The 21298-nt window shown below is 46.8% G+C and overlaps 1 protein-coding gene across 6 annotated transcripts in view; it reads left to right on the forward strand.

Annotated features, from left to right (window-relative positions):
- The window catches only part of MTSS1 (MTSS I-BAR domain containing 1), a 161053-nt gene that overhangs the window by 119550 nt on the left and 20205 nt on the right, over positions 1–21298 (forward strand). For 3 of the 6 annotated variants that reach the window (XM_040261837.1, XM_040261835.1, XM_040261839.1), the window contains exons 4-7: positions 5429–5513; positions 8069–8160; positions 9540–9614; positions 13814–13825. In XM_040261837.1, the coding sequence (XP_040117771.1) occupies positions 5429–5513; positions 8069–8160; positions 9540–9614; positions 13814–13825 (264 nt within the window). The remainder of the gene's footprint in view (positions 1–5428; positions 5514–8068; positions 8161–9539; positions 9615–13813; positions 13826–21298) is intronic. The other 3 variants (XM_040261838.1, XM_040261836.1, XM_040261840.1) reach the window with 1 other exon arrangement.

The raw sequence follows: 21298 nt of genomic DNA on the forward strand, positions 1-21298 counted from the left end.
CAATGAAGTGAATCAGCCATACATATATATATACACATAAATGTATCCCCTTCCTCTGAAGCCTCCCTCCCACTGCTCCCACCGAGCATGGGCTGAGCTCCCTGTGCTATACAGCAGCTTCCTGCTAGCAATCTGTTTCACACATGTAGTGTGAAACTTCTTTCCACTGATTGTCTCCTTTGCAGATCACCCCATTTCAATCGCCTACTGATTGTGCACTACTTTTTAATAAAAAAACCTTTGCTTGTTACGGGAGGACGTTCTTCGACATATCACACAAAAAAGAAAGAAAATTGTTGTCATCAAGTGTTTGTGCCTCCCTCAGCAGTGAGTGACGTCCTTACTGTTCCTTTTGGCCACAGGCTGGTTCCTGGTGCAGGGAGGAAGCACGAGGCTGTTGCTCTCTTCCCTCTTCTTTGAACTGGCAAGAAATAGAACCAAATCAAAGTGGCTTTAAAAATACGGAAATATGTGTATTTGCAGAACTGGAGCCCCAGGTTCAGGAGAGCAGGCTCCCAGTGTGTTAATTTGGCAGCTTTGTGAGCTCACCCGGAGACTGGGGCTCCTCCTCGGTTCCGTCTGCAGAATGTGCCTTCTCCTAAGGCAGGAGTCCCCACTGCTGTAAAGATGGTTAACCACAGCAGCTGGGCAGCCTGCTTCCTGTTCTCACGCTGTGGGGTCTCTTGTGTGTGTTGATCTTAAGATCCAGGGATATTTTCCCCAAAGGCCTCCCCAGCAACATCTCAGTCTCTTGTCTCATCCCTGAACCAGCCACTGCCAGAGTGGATGGAGTGAGATCATGTCTCAGTTAATCATCTGAGGATGAATGAATGGACTCTGGACAGAGGACCCCAGTGTCTCATACATTCTCCAAATTAACAACTCCTACTCATCTTTAATAGGCAGAATAATGCACCCCCCCAAAAAAGACATCCATGCCTTCAACCCCAGAACCTGTGAATATGCTACTGAACATGACAACAGGGGCTTTGCACATATCATTCAGTTAAGGATCTTGGGATGGGGCGATTATCTTGGATTATTAAGGTGGGTCCAGTACAGCCCAGGGATGGGGGAGCCTGGTGGGCCGCTGTCTACGGGGTCGCACAGAGTCGGACACGACTGAAGCGACTTAGCAGCAGCAGCAGCAGTACAGCACAAAGCTCTGAGGTGGAAGAAGGAAGATCAGAGTCAGAGAAGATGTGAGGACGGAGGCGGAGGTCAGAGAAGAGTGAAGGCGCTACTATTGACTTGAAGGTGGAGGGAGGTGCCACGAGCCAAGGAGTGCAGGCAGCCTGTGGGGGCTAGAAGAGGCAAGGAAAAGGATTCTCCCCTAGGGCCTCTAGAGGAATCAAGCTCTCACAACACCTTGATTTTAACCTGAAGAAATTGATTTTTGGACTTATGACTTCCAGAACTGTAAGATAATAAATGGGTACTGCTTTAAACCACTAAATGTGTGGTAATTTATTACAGCAGCAATAGAAAACCAGATAAGCAAAATCCTACTGTATCGCACAGGGAACTACATTCACTATCTTGTAAAAAACTATAATTGAAAAAATTTGAAAAAGAATATATGTATACACATGTATATACATAGCACCAGAAAATAACACAACACTGTAACTCAACTATTCTCCAATTTAAAAAAAAAAAAAAAAAAACACGAAGCGAATACACCATTGTTTCTCCAGGCTGACCTTGAATCAGTATAGACCTTTGGTAAGATAATAAGAATCTTGTATTGATTTTGAATCTTCTGTTGTATGCACAGAGAAGCTACACAAATATTTATGCATTCAACAAAAGGCAAACCCATTCCCTCACTCTGCCTCTACCTAGCCAAAAATGCTACCATTTTGCCCTCCGAAACGGTCAGTGTTGGTTCCGTCATTCAGCCCCAGTGCCGGTGCAGGGAAAGCAGAAACAAGTAGGATCTTGTCCTCACTCCCAAGCTGCTGAGACCGTCTCAGTCATTTGATTCCATAAATATTCTCACTGTCAGCTCAGAGCTCGTCCAGATGTCTGTTCTGGCTTTGTAACTAAAGCCAGTTTCCTCTGAAGCTTTTCAGACCTGCTGATTTTTTTGTTTTTAAGTTTTAGCAAGGGTCAGGAAGAGCAGAAGACATTGTTAAGCACATCCACAGATAAAGCTATTTTTAGGGGTCCGGAGTGGCGGAGATCCGCAGTCATTCTGACGGTTGGGTCCTGGCGTCCACAAAGGAGGTTAGCTGCCTGTCTCCTGCCCTCATGCCCCTTGGACAGAGAAGCTGCTCTTTGGGACTTTTCTCTGCAGTTCTTCATTTCCTCCTCTCACAGGAAGCCTTGTGCCACAGAGCAGGGGGTCCCCAACCTCTGAGATCTAATGCCTGGTGATCTGAGGTGGAGCTGATGTAATAATACTAGAAATAAAGTGCGCAATAAGTGTCATGCACTTGACTCATCCCAAACCACCCCCCTGCCCGCCCTTGGTCTGTGGACAAATTGTCTTGCATGAAACCAGTCCCTGGTGCCCCAAAGGGTAGGGGCCCGCTGCTGCAGAGCCCAGTGGAGCGGTGCACGCAGTCTGTGTGGAGCTGCTTGTTAGCACACCGCAGCTCAGTTGTTGCCGGGAAGCCTTGGGCTTTCCCAGGGATGATATATGTCCAGTGGCAATCTGTGAAAATATCTGGGAAGCCACCAGATATTGAGGACCAGAGAAATGGAGTTAGGGAGCCAGGCTTCGAGGTGATCTTTTCCAACCATGGCGTCCTATTTTGAGGAAACTGAGGTGTGGGTAATCAGTGACACAGCTCTTGGTCATGTGTGGAGCCGCTTAGCAAGGACCGGAGCTTAGTCCCCGTGGTATCAACTGTGGACAGTTCTAGGCTCGGGAACCGAAATAAGAGAGCTGGGCCGTGAAGCCCTGATACCCGTAAGAGTGTGTAGATAAGTTAGCTTAGCAGGATGTTCTGGGCTCTTAGCTCTGACTCCCATCTCCCCTTGTCTGTAATAAGTGCCATGTGCTGAATGGATAAACGCACAGACTCTGGAGGTTTGGCCTGGGTTGGAATCCCCTTTACTAGCAGTGTGACCTTGGTCAGATTACGAAAGGTGCTTTCCTTGGCTGTAAGATGGGGCACCAGGTGAGCTGGCTTAATGAGTTCAGATGTGCAAAGCAGTCACCCTGGGGCCCAGCACTTCCTCAGCTTCTTCCTGGGACCTGAAGCATCACTCTCCAGCACTTTGGCTGACTGCGTGCTTTTTGCATCATGTGACTGCCTCCTAGGGTTTTATTCAGCCCGCTCCCTAGAACAAGATGTTGTTTCTTGTTTTTACTATGGTAAACAACATTTCCATGACTATCCTCGTAGGTAAGGATTTGCTCTCACTCTTGTTTCCTCGGGTAAAATTTTTCAGAGTAGAATTGCTGGGTCAAAATGGGAGCTTGTTTTTGTAAGACACGTCTTGATAAATGCTGCCAGATTTTCCTCCAGAAAAGTACTAGTTTACACTCTTACCAGCTGTGAGTGAGTGCGCCAGTTTCCTTGCATCACCAGGTTATTAACTTTTAATCAAATGAAGGCCCTGGAAAAATAGGAGAGATTTCTCCGGGGATCAAGTGTTCCATGCTCATAAGAATCTGAAGGGAGCCCAGAAGGCAAGTGGCGCGTGTGAAAACGGCGCCCTCTACTGGTTCTCCCTGGTGGAGCAGTGCGAGCGGCAGTAGACGGTCAGGCTACCACCGGCACTAACTCAGATGCCAGGAACTATAGAGCAGTATTTTACCCTTCTGGCCATTTAGAAATCAGCCTCAGATGACCTTTAACTCTCACTCTGGTTCTTTTACAGAAGTACTTAATCAGCTAGGGGAGAATTTGCTCCGAGGGAGCCCTCGGTACTGTCTGGAGACATTTTGGGATGTCACAAACTGGGGGCGCTACTACAGCCTTTTGGTCGGTTGAGGCCAGGAATGCCGTGAACCATCCTTTAACAAAGAATGGACCTGCACCTAAGTATCAATAGTGTTAAGACTGAGAAACCCTGTTTTAGAAGAATGGCTGCAGAGGCTTCTTTTCAGACTAAAATAAAATATAGAAATATCAAATATTTATCACCATTACTACTATGTTTTAGTTCTGGAAACCTGATAGTTTTGCAGAATAAAATGGAAACTAGGTGGAAGTGAAGCAGCACACTGGCGTTTCTAGGAGAGAAGGCAGAGTGGAAAATACAGCCCATAATAAATAATGTCATGAGTACTAATGGGGGAGGGGATTGTTTTCCTATTAAATTGACTTGGTTAAACCTGCAATAAATTCCTGCTGCTTTCCCTTGAAGATCTTGTCTATTTTTTTTTTTTAAGATAGTGCTTTTTGGGACACTTTTCTTTCTGATTTCATGAGCCCCAGTGTTTTCATAACATTTATAATTGTGCTTTCCAATGCTTGGTGCAGAATTGCCATCTGTAGTTACTGTTTGCCTCCCCCTCCTCCATGCCCAAGTAAATGCTGATATAAATGTTGTTTCTAAGAGGAGGAAGGAAGGGAACTTCAAAAATAATCTTAGAGAAGGGTGTGCCTGAAGGAAAAGTACGACAAGAATTTTGGGAAAAACCAAGCCATATTTCAGTGTACTTTGACATTGGCTGAGTTTGAGGACTTTTCATGCTGGTGTTACCCAAACCTTCAAAAAAAAAAAAAAATTCCCTATTGTTTCATTTTGCTTTAGCCCTGCTCTTCTCTACATTACTTGTATTCTAGAATATGTGACTTTATACAGTAGCTTCACTGGCTGTTCTGAATAATGCTAGAAGGATGATATTGCCAAAAGTGGAAAACAAAACAGAACTACAGCTTTTCCCTAAATATCAGATACTATTTTAATCATCTTCCTTAAGAAGTATTTTTGATCCAGTGGGTTGTAAAATCAACTTCTGTGTCACAGTCAGTATAATAAAAAACAATAGAAAATATTAGAGGGTGTTATTATATATAGTAAAGGTAGCTTTTATTTTGGTGATTATTTAAGATGTATAGCCATATCCTGGTGGTTCAGACAACAAAGAATCTGCCTGTGATGCAGGAGACCTGGGTTCAATCCCTGGGTCAGGAAGGTCCCCTGGAGAAGGGAATGGCTACGCACTCCAGTATTCTGGCCTGGAAAATCCCATGGACAGAGGAGCCTGACAGGTTACAGTCCATAGGGTAGCAAGGAGTTGGACACGACTGAACGACTACACGCACACACACACACACACACACGCACACGCACACACACACGTTTATGTGTGCGTGCACGAGCCTGGTGAGAAGTCTGAAAGACAGTGGCTTGGGTTATGGCGCAGTGAAATCTGGCTGGTTTTTTCGTTTGTTCATTCTTTCCAGGGTCTTCGTGGTTCTGACTCGCCTCCCGTCCCTCACGTCTGCTTCTGTTGCTCTCCCAGGTGGCACCAGGGAGATCGGGTCCGCCCTGACCAGGATGTGCATGAGACATCGGAGCATAGAAGCCAAGCTGAGGCAGTTCTCCAGGTGAGGACCGTTGTTTCTCCCAGATCTCAGACGGCCCTGGTGACTTCAGCTTATAAAGCGCTGAGGAGGGGCATCACCCGCCTTGAGCAGCGCGGATTTCCCGGTAACATGAAATCCCCACAGCCCGTCTCTCATTACTGCCTGTCACGCTGCTCACTCACCGAACAAGTTTACTTATTCACTCGTTTATTTTTGGCTTCTCCGGGTCTTGGTCGCTGCACGCGGTCTTTCTCCAGCTGCAGCAGCGGGGGCTAGTCTGCAGTTGTGGAGCGCGGGCTCCCCATTGTGGTGGCTTCTCCTGTTGCAGAGCGCAGGCTCTAGGCACGCAGGCGTTAGTAGTGGTGGGGCACAGGCTTTGTTGCCCTGTAGCATGTGGGGTCTTCCCAGACCAGGAGTTAAACCTGTGTCCCCTGCATTGGCAGACAGATTCTTAACCACTGGACCACCAGGAAAGTCCCCAAGGAAATATTTCACTGGGCATGTGCTGTGTGCCATTTCCTTTTCCTGCCTGGAGAATCCCATGGACAGAGGAGCCTGGCGGGCTACAGTCCATGGGGTCGCATAGCGTCAGACATGACTGAGCAACTAACACTGCTGTGTGCCAGGCACTGGTCTGGGCCCTGGGAATACGGTGGAGAACCGGATGGCCTGGGTCCCCGCCTTGCAGAGCCCATACCCCCCACCTTGGGATCTCTATGTGTCTCCTCACCCTCCATCAGTGTGGGGAGCCGGGCATCCCACTGAGACCTCTGGGCCCCACCCCTACAGGAACCTCCTAGGAGGAGAAGCTGCCGTGCTGGACAGTGGGGTGTGCACTGCCCTCCTGTTACCCGGCCCCTGAGCACATCCTCCAGACCCACCTAGGAGGGCAGTGGCGGCTCGCTGAACCTTCCACACTGCCAGCCTCTTGTCTGTTTCACGTGCATCCACAATGGGTAGAAATGACAGTGGCTGGCATGGGGATTTGGAGTCACCAGGGTTCCAGTGAGAGTGGGACATCCTTCCAAACAGATCAGCATAATTATCAGTCGTCCTCAGTCTGCTTTGTGAATTGCGAGTTGCGTGAGAGGCTGCCAAGGTGGAAGCCGTCTGACCCTCTTGCAGGGCCATCTCAGGTTGCCAAATGTAGCAGCAAACATGCCTCGTCTTGAAGTCAGCCGGGCCTGGGTTTGAATCCCCAGCTGGCCACAAGTGTCCTGCAGTATGGGGCTGGGGTCTCGAATCCCTGAAGGGCTCTTGTGCAGATGTACACAGTGTCCACACAGCGGAAAGCACTCACTGGAGCTGGTGACGAAATCGAACTTCCTCCTCCCTTCCTCGCCCCTGGAGAGTGCGCCCCGTGATGGCACCCTGCCCCCCGCACCTCCTCCCGCACCCATCATCTTGTTTACCCTCGGGCCAGTCTTGTGACCCTCATCCCATTGTAGTGATGAAGAGATGCCAGTTCCATCAGCCACCGTGCATCAAGCACCTACTATGTGCCAGGCATGGTCGTAGGTATACAGAGCATAGCCCTGACTAGGACCACATTATGCACTCACAGGGCTTACGCTGCAGACACTATAGAATTTTCTACCTGCCAGACTGTCAGTAATGAATGATAGGAGGAGAAACACTTGGGGCCGGGTGGATGGTGGTTGCTGGATACAGGCTGGTCAGGTAGCATCTCTGTTCAGAAGAAAAATCTGAATGGAGACCTGGAGGGAGTGAGGCTGGAGGAGGATGTACAAGGGTGGGAGCTGCCAGGAGACCCTGGTAAGAAAGCGGGGAGGTTGTACCTAGAATTTGGAGATTTTCAGCAGGCTCAGGATCAAAAAGCAGTCTGAGAACTGCCTTTGTCGTAGTTCTCACCAACATTCAAACAATTTATGGGTATTTTCTAATTTTTCGACAACATCTCTATAACGTAGGCTTGGGTTGATTCTCCTTCCATTGTACAGAAAACCCTGTGTCCCCTGACTCATGATTTCTCTCCATGGGGTGTTTTCTTTCCACTTGTCTAACTGCAGTCTGTTTGGGAACCTGCACAAAGGAAGAAGGGGTGTACCTGGAGACCCTTCATCCCTCTGATCCTCTCTAGGCTGTCCATAGTCTGCAGTCATGACTCATTATCCTGAATGCACATCAGAATCATGTGGGTCTTTTTTTTTTAAAGTAATTCTGGGGCCCCACCCCAAGTTTCTATCAAGTATTAGGTGAGGTCCAGGTGTCTTCTTTTTTAAAGCCCTCCAGCCGGTTCCCTTATGCAGCCAGGGGCATGACCCTTTTGGTCTGCAACCTTGATTGTGAATACAAGTGTTGGAATTTTTTTAAAAGGCGATGAGAAGAGGTCACACCAACCAGTTACATCTACAGCTTCTTAACAGTCTTTGAAAAGCATTTTGAGGACACAGTCATTGTGAAATCGGGGGGTTTGGAGGTGAACTTGGGCTTAGGGTGCTGCCTTGTCCTGCTTCAGGTAATTATGATTCGGGTGTGTTTTGACAACCGAGTGTAAACCTTGACAACAGATTATATCTGTGTGATTTCTCCTCCTCTTTGTCTTTTTGTGCAAGTGCTTTAATCGATTGTCTGATAAACCCACTTCAAGAGCAGATGGAAGAATGGAAGAAAGTGGCCAACCAGCTGGATAAAGACCACGCGAAAGGTATGGGGCGAGGTGGCTGACGCACGTCAGTCTCAGATGGCGGGTTGCGGCTGCTGCCTGTGCCTCTGCTGGGGTCGCTGATGGCATCTGGAGGACCCGCTCCTCCCCCGCTGCTCCTGTGGGCGTCTCAGTGTTGGAGGATGAGGGATGGGACGTGATCCCAGCGCAGGACTCAGTGCGGGCATGCAGCGTCACTCAGAGGATGCCGTCATTGTCCCATGGCCTCAGGTGCGACCAGCTGAATTCAAAGTGATTGTTAACGCAGGCTTAAATGCCAGAGACTCACACTTCAGGCGTTTCAGCACATTTTGAAAACCAGACTTTTAATGATGTTAGTTAGCCTTCAGTCTCCTGCCCAGAACTGGCCATTCTCTTTGTATATACCTTTAACCGGTGGGTCTCAGAACCTCACGTGCCGGCTCTAGGGAGTGAGTGGTCCGGATGGACATCACCCCTGTCAGTCTTCCTGGAACCAAAGGGTAGGGGTGCTGGCGGTGTGGAAGGGTCAGGAGACCCTGCTCCCAGCATCATACCACCTGCAGTGAATGTGGTGGAGGGAAAGCGTGTGGGCCGGCAGTGATGCCAAGGGCATGTAAAAAAGAGCCCTGATAGGCTCAGGGCGGGCGGGAGGGAAAGGACAGGGGTGGCTCTGTGGGAACTGGTCAAATTGGTGATTAATTGACTGTGAGGGGAGCGGAGGAGAGAAGTATCAGAGCCAGCTGTCATTTCAGATGTTTGTGCCTGGGTGACGGAGATGCCAGCAACAGAAATGGGAAAGTTCGGGGTGGGCGTGAGTGGGGGGGGGGGAGAGAAAAGTGTTGGTGGGGCTGTGGGCCGTGTGGGCAGCCCCTGCCCTGGGTCCACAGCCTCCAGCCTCGGTGTTAATGTGAACGTAAGGTAGCCAGGCCTTTCCCACTTTTCTGCCATGTGGTCTAGTTTCTCCTGTAGTCTGAGATGCTCATTTTTGAATGGTAGCGTCTGGCCAGCATCTAACCATGTGGGTTCTTCTTGGAGTGAAGCACTGTAGATTTGGGCCTTGGGAAAGTAGATAATTACTGGAAATATTTCCTGTTACTTATACTGAGAAATTGTGAATTTTAACATTTTTATTGAAGTCTTCCCAAGTGCCATCTTTTCTCAGAGCTGGTATGAATGAATGCTGGAGGAAAAGACCCTGGTGCATTTTGTTGGTTTTCATGTTCATGACCCCTTTGCTGTAAAATGGCATCAGAAGATTTTTTTTTACCATTTTATATTCCAATAAAGCTATTTATTGCACGTCAGAGTTTATGCTTTCAGTGATAAAAGCAATGGCTGTTGCTAAAATGTTTTCTGTTGCGCTAAATGGTAAGATTGTTCAATATTCTTCTTTCTCTCAGAATATAAAAAAGCTCGCCAAGAGATAAAAAAGAAGTCCTCAGATACACTGAAACTGCAGAAGAAAGCCAAAAAAGGTAACTCTACAAATTCTGCCATTAATATGTTGCTTTGGGAAAATGAACACGTGCTTGATTTTTCTTTGAAATAGGAAGTCTTCAATCAGACTTCCTTACATATAATGGTCCTGTGAACAGATAGGAGCTAATAGAATCCATCAGAACCAAAGGCCCCAAGTGCAGAGTATCTGTTAATTTGAGATACAAAGTGGTACTTGACTTGTTCCCTCCCCTAACCTGATCTCCAAAATTTGACAGTTTCCATGTCTATTGTGCATTGTGATGAGACCTATAAATTTCTTGGAAGCCTTGGGATAGTACATAAAAGCCTCTATGCAAATATTCTGTAGTAATTATTGCAGAAATTATGTAATTTTCTCCTCCATCCTTCATAGCCTATAATCTCCAAAACCCTTTATTAAGTCTTGTGAAAATGTTAGAAAAGCCTGCGGTGGGAGCTGGGAATCTTGCCTGCATAGGGAGATTTTTCATGGGTGTTCTTGACGGTGGGAGCCAGGTAAGGAAAGTGAGACTGCTGGTGTAAGACCCCTCCCCCTGGCCGATCATCGTTTACAGACCAGTTAATTACCAGATCCGCTACCCAGCTTTGCTCTTCCAGCTTGAACTGGGAGTTTGAAGAGAAAAAAATCTAGCTACATCCACTTTGCAAGCATTTTATTAAAGACCTAACAAGATATAGGGACTCTTTTCTTGAACTTGAGAATGTAATATTCCCTCCAGACTCTTCTCAATACCCGGTTCTGAATTTGCTGATGAACTGGTTCCCCCTCCCGTCAGGATGGTCTGTGGGTGGGTAGTCTTCAGCGTGTGTTTGAGACAACATTTTTAGGTAGACATCTCCAAAACCAAAGTTCCCCTTTCCTAAGCAAGTGGTTCTCACTTGGAATTAAACATCTGGAGAGATGGGACATGTTGGTAGAAGAGGAGTGAGGATAGGACAGACTTTTCAAGCTAAATGTCGTCTCTCCCCCCACCCCCTGCCCCCCAGTTCTTATAATAACCAGGAGACCGTGTCGATATAAAGGCAGCAGGATTTTCACTCACGATCAGTTTTTCCATTGGTATTGGCCTCAGTTGTTCCTTTTGGATGTGTTTTCCTGTTCTTGGTGCTTCTGCAATTTACATTCTAACTTAGGCACCTGGGAGCTAGTACTCCACAAGTGGAATAGGCTTTGTGGCCAGTAACATTTTAGTGAGTCTAAAGGTAAACATAAATAAAACTGCCACACTATTCCATTGTATCTGAGGTTTCATGGAAGAACAGGTTGGTAAAAATTTGGAGCTGAACTCTACCTAATTGACACCATGCCAGCTTTGAGATAAGAGAGATGAATGGGTTTGCAGAGAGGGTCCAAGTCTATGGACTTGAAAAAGATTTGGGAGTTTGGTGGAAAGGTTGAGGTAAGGAAAAAGTAGCTGTTTTTCTTTCTCTCTTCCAGAATTTTCTTGTCAGAGGCTTAAGTTCTTGGCTGCAGTGATAATCCTTTTATCTGAATTCTGCCTGGAGACTGAAACAGTCTTTGTCTGTCCCTCAAAGTCACTGGCATTGTCCAGTTAGCGGAATTTGGACCTGCAGGGAATGCCTGATAGGTGGATTGCAATGCATCATAAAAGGAAGTTTCTGGCAATTAGACTTGCCCAGCACCGCTTGGGCTGTCTGGAGAGAGGGTAACAAGCTCCCCATCAAGGCGCCAGATGGAACAAGTCAGGAAACAGGGTGCCGGACTGTATTGCGTGAGAAGATGCTGCTGGTCCTGGGACGGGGGAATAATCAGCTTTTGGTTGTGAGGCACTTGGACCTGAAGGATGAGACGGTAGAGGCTGTGATCAGGGGTTTCTGAAGCATCCATCTTGTCAACCCCAGTCATATAGCTGATGGTCTCGGGCACCGTATTCTTTCCAGACAAGAGAGCCATGACTGTGTTCTTACGTCTACAAGCCAAGTCAGATTAGTAGCTTAGAGGGTTCTGGATGATTTTCTAGTTGATCCAGGGAACAACTAGAAAATTATTTTTATTTATTTCCTTTATAAATTTTTTTTTCTTCTAAATTATGTAAGTGCCTCTTAAAAACTCACATTGGTGTATTTCTGGGGTGACTGGAGCTTCCTAGGAGGTACCAGAGTCATCCTTCTGAGTGAATTCTGACGTGCTCTTCTCGAAGATACACGGCCTGAGAATGGACTAGAAGCACCACAGGTTAAGGGCTGGAGGAAATCTGCTTATTTGAGGCTCCCAGTTATTTGGGGGGTCTGGTTAGCTGAAGTTTCCCTTTTTGCTAAGATGCCTCTCTATCGCTTTCATCTCCTTCAAGTGGTAGCTTCCTAGACTTTTGGCTTATAACATGTTGGTAGATCCTTCTGAGATTTGCACCATGTGTTAGGATGGTTTGAATACATTTTTTTCTGGTCCTGATAGAACTAAATTTGGTTTATACAGCCCAATAATCACTTCCTTTTAAATGTGTTTTCAGGTGGTTATTGAGCAGCTTCTTGTCATTCCTTTTTTCAAAACTGTGATCTTTGATCTAAAAATTCTTTTGACTCTTCTTTTCAACATTTAAATGCCTTTATGCATTTAACTGTGGATTCTGGCATTCCCTTTGACATAGACACATATGGGATGTGATTTTCGCTTGTGACTAATTTTACCTTAAATTTCACTCTGCAGCTGTATCACCTTTTGCCACATTCTGTATTTGACACTTTTTTACTATCCTGTAGATAATGGTAGTTTATAGCCTAAAGGTATTTAAATATCACTGTCAAAAAGTGTTTAATGTTTTTTGGGTTTGATTAGACTTTATCTGAAAATCATTTAAAAACAACTTGACGTGCTCCAGCCGTGGGTAAATATACCTATTTTTGTGGAAGGCAGGCTTCTTGAATACCTATGGGGCATAAACCTAGGTGGGGAGTTGGGGGCTGGAGGGAGAGAGGGTCCCTGCCCTCCAAGAATTTCCAGGCGAGGGCCAGGGGTCCATGCGTGGGGCAGGGTCAGTCTTGCTGACAGGTCAGGGTGACAAGACAGAGGTAGCAGGAGGGTGGAAAAGTGTGGAACTGGCCCAGAAGCCCAGGCTCTGAGTGGAGTCTCTTGAACCCTCATCAGGCCCTACTGCTTGACATCAGCTCATGACTTTTAAAGTCCTAGAGTTGGCTGTAACCCAACTGGGGGAGGTAAGAGCAGATCAGAAATGAGAAATATTTTGTGCTATTTGCCCACTTCTGCCACCTCACCATGCAGTCAGCAGCCTTATTTCTCATTTAATTAGTTCTCATATTGTTATTAAAGTGAAGTGAGTGAAGTCGTTCAGTTGTGTCCGACTCTTTGTGACCCCATGGACTGTAGCCCACCAGGCTCCTCCATCCATGGGATTCTCCAGGCAAGAATACTGGAGTGGGTTGCCATTTCCTTCTCCAGGGGATCTTCCCAACCCAGGGATCGAGCCCAGGTCTCCTGCATTGCAGGCAGATGCTTTAACCTCTGAGCCACCAGGGAAGCCCTCAATATTGTTATTAATTTCACCTAAATAATTATGGTAAAGCCTTCCGTTTCCATCTATAACTACTTTTATCAGAGACATTGAGGGAGGAAACTGCTGGAACATTTTAATATGTTAACCCTTGAGCCTGACTATTGAAATAGTTGAATGTGTCATCTTTCACCTGAGACTGCAGAGCTGATTTATAAACCTAATAAACAGACTCCCAGAGTCTCATATTATTCACTGTTATATGAAAGTTTTAAGTTCTTAAAATTTTTTTTTTCATTTTCACCCCAGCTTGAACTTTGGATCCTGGTTTCCTTAGTGACTTTCCAAGTTACAATAAATTACACCTAAAAGCTTTTCTTGTGAAAGCATCTTAATTGACTTCTTACAGGAATATATTCTTCATCTCTCTTTTTAAGGAAAAAAGAAAAAAAAAAGTAGTTGCATTCTCTAGGACTGACAGTTACAAACTAGGAAGATGTCTGTTTAGATGGAAAGTAAAGACTCTTAGCAAGGCAGGGGAGGGAGCCTGGGTTGCAGCTCTCAGTGGCTGTGGGTTTAATCGCCCTAATATGAAATTCCGTGGCAAACCATGGGCTGCTTTAACACAGGTAAGACTGCTGCCCGAATACCAGTTTGACTTTATTATTTTCCTTTTTGTGTCAATTGTGTTTCCTGCACTTTCTCACCGTGTGCCCCCCTGCCAGTGGACGCTCTCGGTAAGTCTGTCATCCTGATCTCTGGTGGCTGGTCACGGTGTGGTCCTTGCTGTGGGCTTTCCGTGGTTGTCCAGACCTATGCTAGTTGCTCCAGTTTTCCTCCCAGTTCAGAACAATCAATGGTGCCTACTTAATTTTCCATAACGTTAAGAAAATTGTGTGTGCGTTTGTTTCAACCAATCATTTTCTTTTTTTTGAAATTTGACCCTTTAATGGGTTAGCTTAACATTCTAAGAGTCTTTACATCCTCATAATTCGGTATTAGACTCATGGAAAAAAGAAATACAGAGTGACTTAAACCCTCATTTCCACAGCAAAAAAATACATGCATACATACATATCTAAGTGTATATGTGTGTATTTACATCACAGACAAAACATGGAGAGCTATTATTAATAACTTCTCAAAATAACTCCCAGATCGGATTTGGTTTTATTAAGCTTGCCAACTATCTTTAACTTAGTCTGCCCAGGACCATTTGGTTTTTTCAAAACCAATCATTTATTTAAAAAAAAAAATCAAAAGTATTTCTTATTTCAGCAGAGTTTGTGGAATGTTTCGTTTCGAAGGAATCAGATCTTCAAATTCAATAATCGCAGTGATTCTTCTTGACTAAATGTTGACCCTCATTCTGTGGGCGGCAGCGCTAAAACTTCAGGTCGCTTTCGGCGTCTCGTGGCTGTCCCTCTGTCTCAGAAAGGTCTGTCTGTGGGCTGTCCATGTGGTTTATCTTGCCTGAGTGTGCCTGAGTGTTCTCTGAGCCTTTGCACTGAACAGCTCTAAAGAGATTTTTGCACTGGATTCTGTCGTCTACGAGGAACCCAAACCACACGGGTCCCCTCTGGCAGGTGGGGCCAGGATGACCTGCTGTCTCGGGGGACACAGCTCTGCCTCCTTCCTGTCATGGTGACATTGGGGTAATGTCCCCCACTTTTTAAAAGTGATAATCCTTTCCAGTCTTCAATGCTGGGGTTATGACACAGCTTAGTGTACCTTTGGGAGGAAGGTAAGACACAGTCCCTCTTCTGCTTATTGTGATAAAATTCATATAACATTAAATGTACCATTTTAACCCCTCTAAAGTGTACATTTCATTGGCTTGAGTGCATTCCCAATGCTGTGCAGCCATCACTACTGTCTAATTTCAGGTTGTTTTCATCACCCCAGAAAGACGTCCCCTGCCATTTAAAACAGTCATGCCTCATTCTCCCTCCCCTTCAGTCCCTGACAGCCGTTCGTGTGCTTTCTGTCTTTATGGATTTGCCTTTTCTGGACCTTTCTTATAAAGGGAATCATATAATATGTGGCCTTTTGAGGACACAAAGTTTTATTAAAAACCTTTGCTTGGAAGCCTGGTGTGAGTCCGTCTATGGTATAAATGGGGCATCATGTTTTAAATGATGGGCAGTGGGATTAGGGTTGAGTGAAGGAACCACACAGCCTTTTGACTCTGTGACTCAGATTCTGCTCATCCTAGGAAGCGTCCCTGCAGCCCCTCTAGTTCTCTGTCTTGCAGGGGCCGGCTCCCAGAGCTAAGCCACAGTGACATAGGATCATAGCAGTGAACTTGGGCATAAAGATATACGAAAGCTATTTGACTTAAAGCCCTCTTAAATTTTATTTTACAAGTTTTAAGTCATTTTTGAATCTGGACATGTGTATTTTAACAACATTTCATGATAGTTAAAATGTCTTGGTTTAACAAAAGAAATACATATATATATATATATATATATGGAACTTTCTTTCAGTTGAGTCAGTAGTATTTACCTTGACTCCTTCAGAAGCATTTACCTTGAATCCTGCATGAGCAGTTAACTGAGGGCCCCCACAGGGAAGACATTTATAACTCAATGAAGTCTACTGAGACAGGGGTACATTGCTCCCTCCAGAAACGGAGACTCTGGTGGAGGCAAGCCAGTTAGAGTTGTCCCTCGGGATTCAAGGGGATTCGTTCCAGAGTCTGCCACATACTATGAGATGCTCAGGTACTATAGTCAGCCCTTCAAATCCACAATTCCAAACCCATGGACTCCATCAAGGATTGTAAACAGTACACGACCCACAGTTGGTTCAGTCTGCGAATGAAAAACCCATGGGTTTGGATGCCGATTCTATATTGGAAAAAAATCCATGTGCAAGTGGACCTGTGTTCAAACCCGTCTTATTCAAGGGTCAACTGCAGTTCAGTCTGTGTGCTCAGTGCTGTGATGAGTGTCAGCAGAAGGTGCGGTACTGGGGCAAGGTGCAAGAAACCCATTTACGCTTGGTGTGGGCAGGTGATGAGGAAGATGAAAAGGGATTGGCTGGTGGAGAATGGGGCAGGGGCTGCTCAAGGTTCAGGGAAGTGTGTGAGCCATCATCATTTACACGGGGGCACCAGAACCAAAAGGAAGGGTGACCATGCTGCAGGGTGGGGGTCGTGGAATGTGTGACCCTGAGTCAGCTTTAGGGGTGAACTGAGAGCCTCAGTGACCTCCACTGCCCATCCTCAGCTACCTGCCTCCAGATGGTTCTATTTCTCAGCCCCATTTCTGATCAGACCCCGTTCTAGACTGACTTTTCCCCCCATTACCCTTCTTTTCCTCCACACGGAGAAAGCAGAAAGCTGAAATGATGCCAAATCCTTTTCACTGGCCCAGTGGTTTCCACGGGCCCTGGCCGCATCAGCGTGAATGTTTGCATTTTCTGGCCGGTTTCTTCTATGCTTTATGAAACTGGCAGAAACCCCTCATGCCCCAGAAACTACAGTCGTTGAGTGGATGGTTCTCCCTGCCTCAGTGGTAAAAACCGAGTGTGTTTCAGCCCCATCCAACCACCCCCTGTGCTTCAGTTTTTGACGAGGAGTAGCCCTGGGAGCCCTCTTGCCCAGAGGGAGCTCCCACCTACAAATCTGAAGTCCAGGTTATCGGTTAGTGGGTCACCTGGGTTCCTTGCTGGGCATAGTGCAGAGGCTCTGTTCCCTTTGTTGAGTTAGGGGAGATGGAGAAGAAGCAGACTGCTCAGGAGGTGCGACCCACATAGAGACCTGTCTAGTGGTTAACCCCATCTGCCATGGCTGTGCCTCCAGGCGTAGTCAGAAATTGTCCCCCCAGTACCTCCTGGGCCACTGGAGTGAGCATGGAGCTGGAGGTGGCCTGCCCAGAACTGCTCGCGATCCGGATTGCGAGACCCAGCCCTGGAGAGAGGCAGCGGCACCAGAAGTCTCCCCTGGATGTTTTCTCTAACCACCTCCCTCTGATGCATGTCAGCTCTCTGCAAAATGACACCCCAAAATAAAAAAATCCTTCCTGAATGCTGAGATGTCGGGGTACAAAGAGCGGGTCCATGTTCTAGGCTGTTTTCTCCACTGCCCGCTTCCCTCCAGTGAGCATCCCTGGAAGGGGGGTAGATTGCCACATCAGTGCGATTGGGAAACATGTACCTTGAGCCAAAACCAATGATTGTTCTCTATTGGAACCAAAGCTGGAAAAGTTCCCTCTGAGGGCAGGGGGTGGCTGTAAATGCAGACAGGTGATCACTGAGACCCTCCAGGGCTAGTATGACCACTTGTAGCCTTGAGACCTCTCTGGACATTTAGATGCAACTGCACGTAACGCAGCAGGGAAGACCGTTGAGTCAGTCCTTCTTTCCACGCTTGGGAAAGGTGTGAGAGGAGCCTGTGAAATATTTGAATGGGTGCAGTTTTACTCAATGGGACAAGTTGTGTGAACTGGACAGGGGAGGACTTTTTAATGAGTCAGCATTTGAGAGCCGCAGCCTGCATACATTCTGGCCTAGGAAATGCCAGGTAAAGCCATCAGCAGAGTGAGCAGGGAGAAAGGAGAGGTCAATGGATGCAGCCAGCCGTGCCAGCCTGGGCTAACAGGCTAATGGGGAAAAGCATACCAGAGGGGCAGCCTGACTCCTTCCGTCTTAACAGCAGCAGTGGTCAGGCTTTCCTCTTAAGACCCCATGTGAAAAAAAAAAAAAAGACCCCATGTGGTTCAGTGAGCTATCCCTGACTCTGGTCGGTAGAGATGTGGGAATCTAACTGAAGAAGCTCCCGCAGGGGACTGTTGCATATGTGGGAAAAGTGTGGAGTCTTCGGAGGCCAGGGGATTCCTATTTCATACCTGGGAATGCTAGGTTATAAACAGACTAAGCAGATCCACCCGAGGCCCAGAGCTGTGAGCGCCTTTCCTTTGCAGAGCTGGTCTCTGGGAAAGCCTTGGCCTGATACAGCTCATCAGGTGTCTTGCTTGTGACTCTGGCTGCAGATGGCTGATTGCAGGAGTCAAAAAGATGTGGAGAAATGTCCCTGTGCACGAGGAGACTTTGTCAAGGTTTGGGTCACCTGGCTTCCCTGTGGCTGCATTTAGAAGCTGGCAAGATGCGTTTAAGGGGGCAGGGGGAGCACACAACAGGAGCCCAGTGCTTTTCTTGGTGCTAGTTTTGCCAGAAGCTAAAAAGGGCAACGTGCTTGAAATACCCATTCCCCGCACACCATAGTGTTGATTAACCCCGAGAATGCTGAGCGGGTGGTGTGGTGCAGGGCTAGATGGGCAAATGGGGGTATAGTCCTGCCTTTCTCCAGTTCCCAGCCCATCACAGTTTTCACAGGGTTAAATTGTTTCACTTCTGGTGCCTTTCATTCATAAATTCTCCATGACTGCCACAGAGGAGCCCGGTGAGCCGAGCGTGTCTTCACACGTTCAGGAAGTAGGTATCAAGAGCCTCCTCTTGAGGCTAGATCCCCTTGGCGGCTATGGAGTCACAAGTGACCTCTGCCCTCAAGCCATCTCCATGGTGGCAAAGGCATCTATGTTCTAACATCAGTTGTCTGATACCAACCGGGTATCTGCCAAGTCACATCAGTTCAGATACTAACTACCCGGGGTGGGCTTAGACCCCATGCACAAGAACAAGATTTTCTCCACTTCAATCACCAGCCACAAGTGAAGTCCACAAGCTACCCACCTGTGTGCCCAGCCAACCTCAAATTTAGGGTCTCCCATGAACCCCCTCAGGTTTGACAAGTTTGTTAGAATGACCCACAGAGTTCAGGAAAGCAATGTTTCTTAGGGCTGCTGGTTTACTATAAAGGAAAGAAATGAACCCCCAGGTGAGGAGCTCCAGAGGATGCAAGGCCGGGCCAAGGTGGGTGCAGTCTCCGTGCCCCTGCCAGGCATGTCAGCGTATTCACTGGAGCTCGCTGCTCCAGAGTTTTTATTGCATTTAATGGTCATGGAGGCAGGCTGTCTCCCGCTGAGATGCCCAGGGTTTAAAGATGCCCTGTTATTGCCAGTGGCGCCTAACACTCCCTAAAGCTCACCACATGCTGGGTCTGGTGCTGAGTGCATGATGTGAACGAATCCATCTGCTTTCACAACCATGTGGACTTGGTGATATTTTTTATGTTTAACAGATGAGTAGAAACTGAGGCCCACCCTGTTGAAAGAATAGCAGAAATAGAGTTTGTTTGAAAGTGTTCAAGCCCCAAACCTTCCAGTCTTGTCTGATGAAATCTCTCCTTCTTTTGATCCCTGGTTAGTTTTGCTTTGGAAAAATCAATCAAAAACTGCTGCAGGATATTAAGAGTAGAAAATGACTTATGTAGGAATAATAAGGACAACTACCTTTTGGTGGAAAGGGGGCATTTTTCATTCCAAATTCTAATCTCCAGCATCACCTTGCATGTCTGTCTCTGAAATTATATCCCATATTTCAGTGTTTATATCCCTTATTGCATTGACTGCAGATGCCATCAATGGTAAGATGCATTATTGTTTTCTCACTGATGAAAAAAATTTTTCAAATGCCGTGTAAACTATGACTCCTACTGACTATAAGATATATCTTAATTTTTAAAGTATAGACATGAAAAAGCAAGCATCTTGAGATGAAACACAGTATTTGCATGAGTGTGTCAGGGACATGTGGAAGTCATTTTATGGGATTCTGATCACAGGGCTTATGTGTGCTATGAGCAGGAAGCTACGAAGAATGCAGGTTTCTGAATGGGAAAGACGGAGAATTGGCATCTGTCTGCATCCATTCCTAGCTCAAGGGCTCTTGCACGCCACCCTAATCTCAGTTTACCCCTCTGTCAAATGGAGGTGTTAATTCCTGCCTTGAATGTTTATGTAAAGATTAAGGAAAATGTAAATGTTGGGGAAATATGGAATCTTGGTTTCATTCCAGAAATCTTTGTGAATTCTCCTTACCTACTTATCAAATTTTTTTTCTCCTTTGAGGGGTCCTTTGCTTTGGTCCATGACCTGCTGCCTATTAATAGTGCTTTTGCCCCAGGAGCATTTTTTTGTAAAGAGAATAATCATGTGATTTCCCCTGTTGGGGGAAGTAAAGGAGCTGCTGGCTGTATTCACCAGAATTCTCCAGCATGAATCCAGCCAAGACCTGGAAACTCACAGGGGAAAAAAATTCTCGAGACTGAGATGACTTTTTACAGAAAAGGCCACAAGCAGTGCTTTACTCAGGAATTTTGTCTGGAAAGCCTGTTTAAGCCCTCTCTTCTTTTGGCTGATGGGCGGCCCTGGAAATTGTTCATTTTCCAGTGTTAGGCCATTTAAGGGCATGATGGTTGGACCAGTCAGTAAACTCAGATCGTGCTGGTATATAGTGCCTCGTGGTGCTCAGACATGTCTAACTCTTTGTGACCCTGCCATGGACCATACCCTACCAGGCTTCTCTGTCCATGGGATTTTCCACGCAAGAATACTGGAGTAGGTTGCCATTTCCTCCTCCATGGGTGTCTTCCCAAGCCAGGGATCTAACCAGAGTCTCCAGTGGCACCTGCACTGGCACGGGAATTCTGTACCACTGAGCCACCTGGGAAGCTCCTATCAAGGCCTCATTCATTTGCAAATATTTGAGTATGTGCCTTCCAGGCAGGTGTGCTGAGGTAGAAGATACAGTGCTGAGCAAAAATACTTGTGGTTTCTGTCCTTGTGGGGTTTCCTGATCACCAGGGGAGACTGGCGTCCGTGGAAGAACTGGAGGCATAAAGATGAAATGAGAACTGGGAGGAGTGTCGTGAAGGTTGTGTTGAAGGAATCTCTGAGAATTAAATACGAGAATTTAGTCTGGTGAGAAGGTTCAGGGAGGGCTTCTGTGAAGAACTGTGACCTGAGAATGAACAGATGGCCGACAGCTGGGCTGGAGGGAGAGGGGATGTTTAGGGGCTGGAGCCGGACGCTGGAGCAACGGGAGAGGAGCGGGGAGGGCCTGAGGCCGGCCTGAGAAACCGACCCACGAACGTCTCGCAGGGCAGGCCATGTTCACGACACTGGACTTTTTATTGTTTTGGCTGCACAGTGCGGTGGCATCCAAGATCTTAGTTCCTCATCCAGGGATCGAACCCATACCCCTGCATTAGGAGTGTGGAGTCTTAACCACTGGACTGCCAGGCGAGTCCCCACTGAACTTTCTTGAAAGCAGTGGGAGCTACTGAGAAGAGATGAGATTTGCAT

This window comes from Oryx dammah, unplaced genomic scaffold, assembly GCF_014754425.2.
Source record: "Oryx dammah isolate SB20612 unplaced genomic scaffold, SCBI_Odam_1.1 HiC_scaffold_19, whole genome shotgun sequence".
NCBI classification, from domain to species: Eukaryota; Metazoa; Chordata; class Mammalia; order Artiodactyla; family Bovidae; genus Oryx; species Oryx dammah.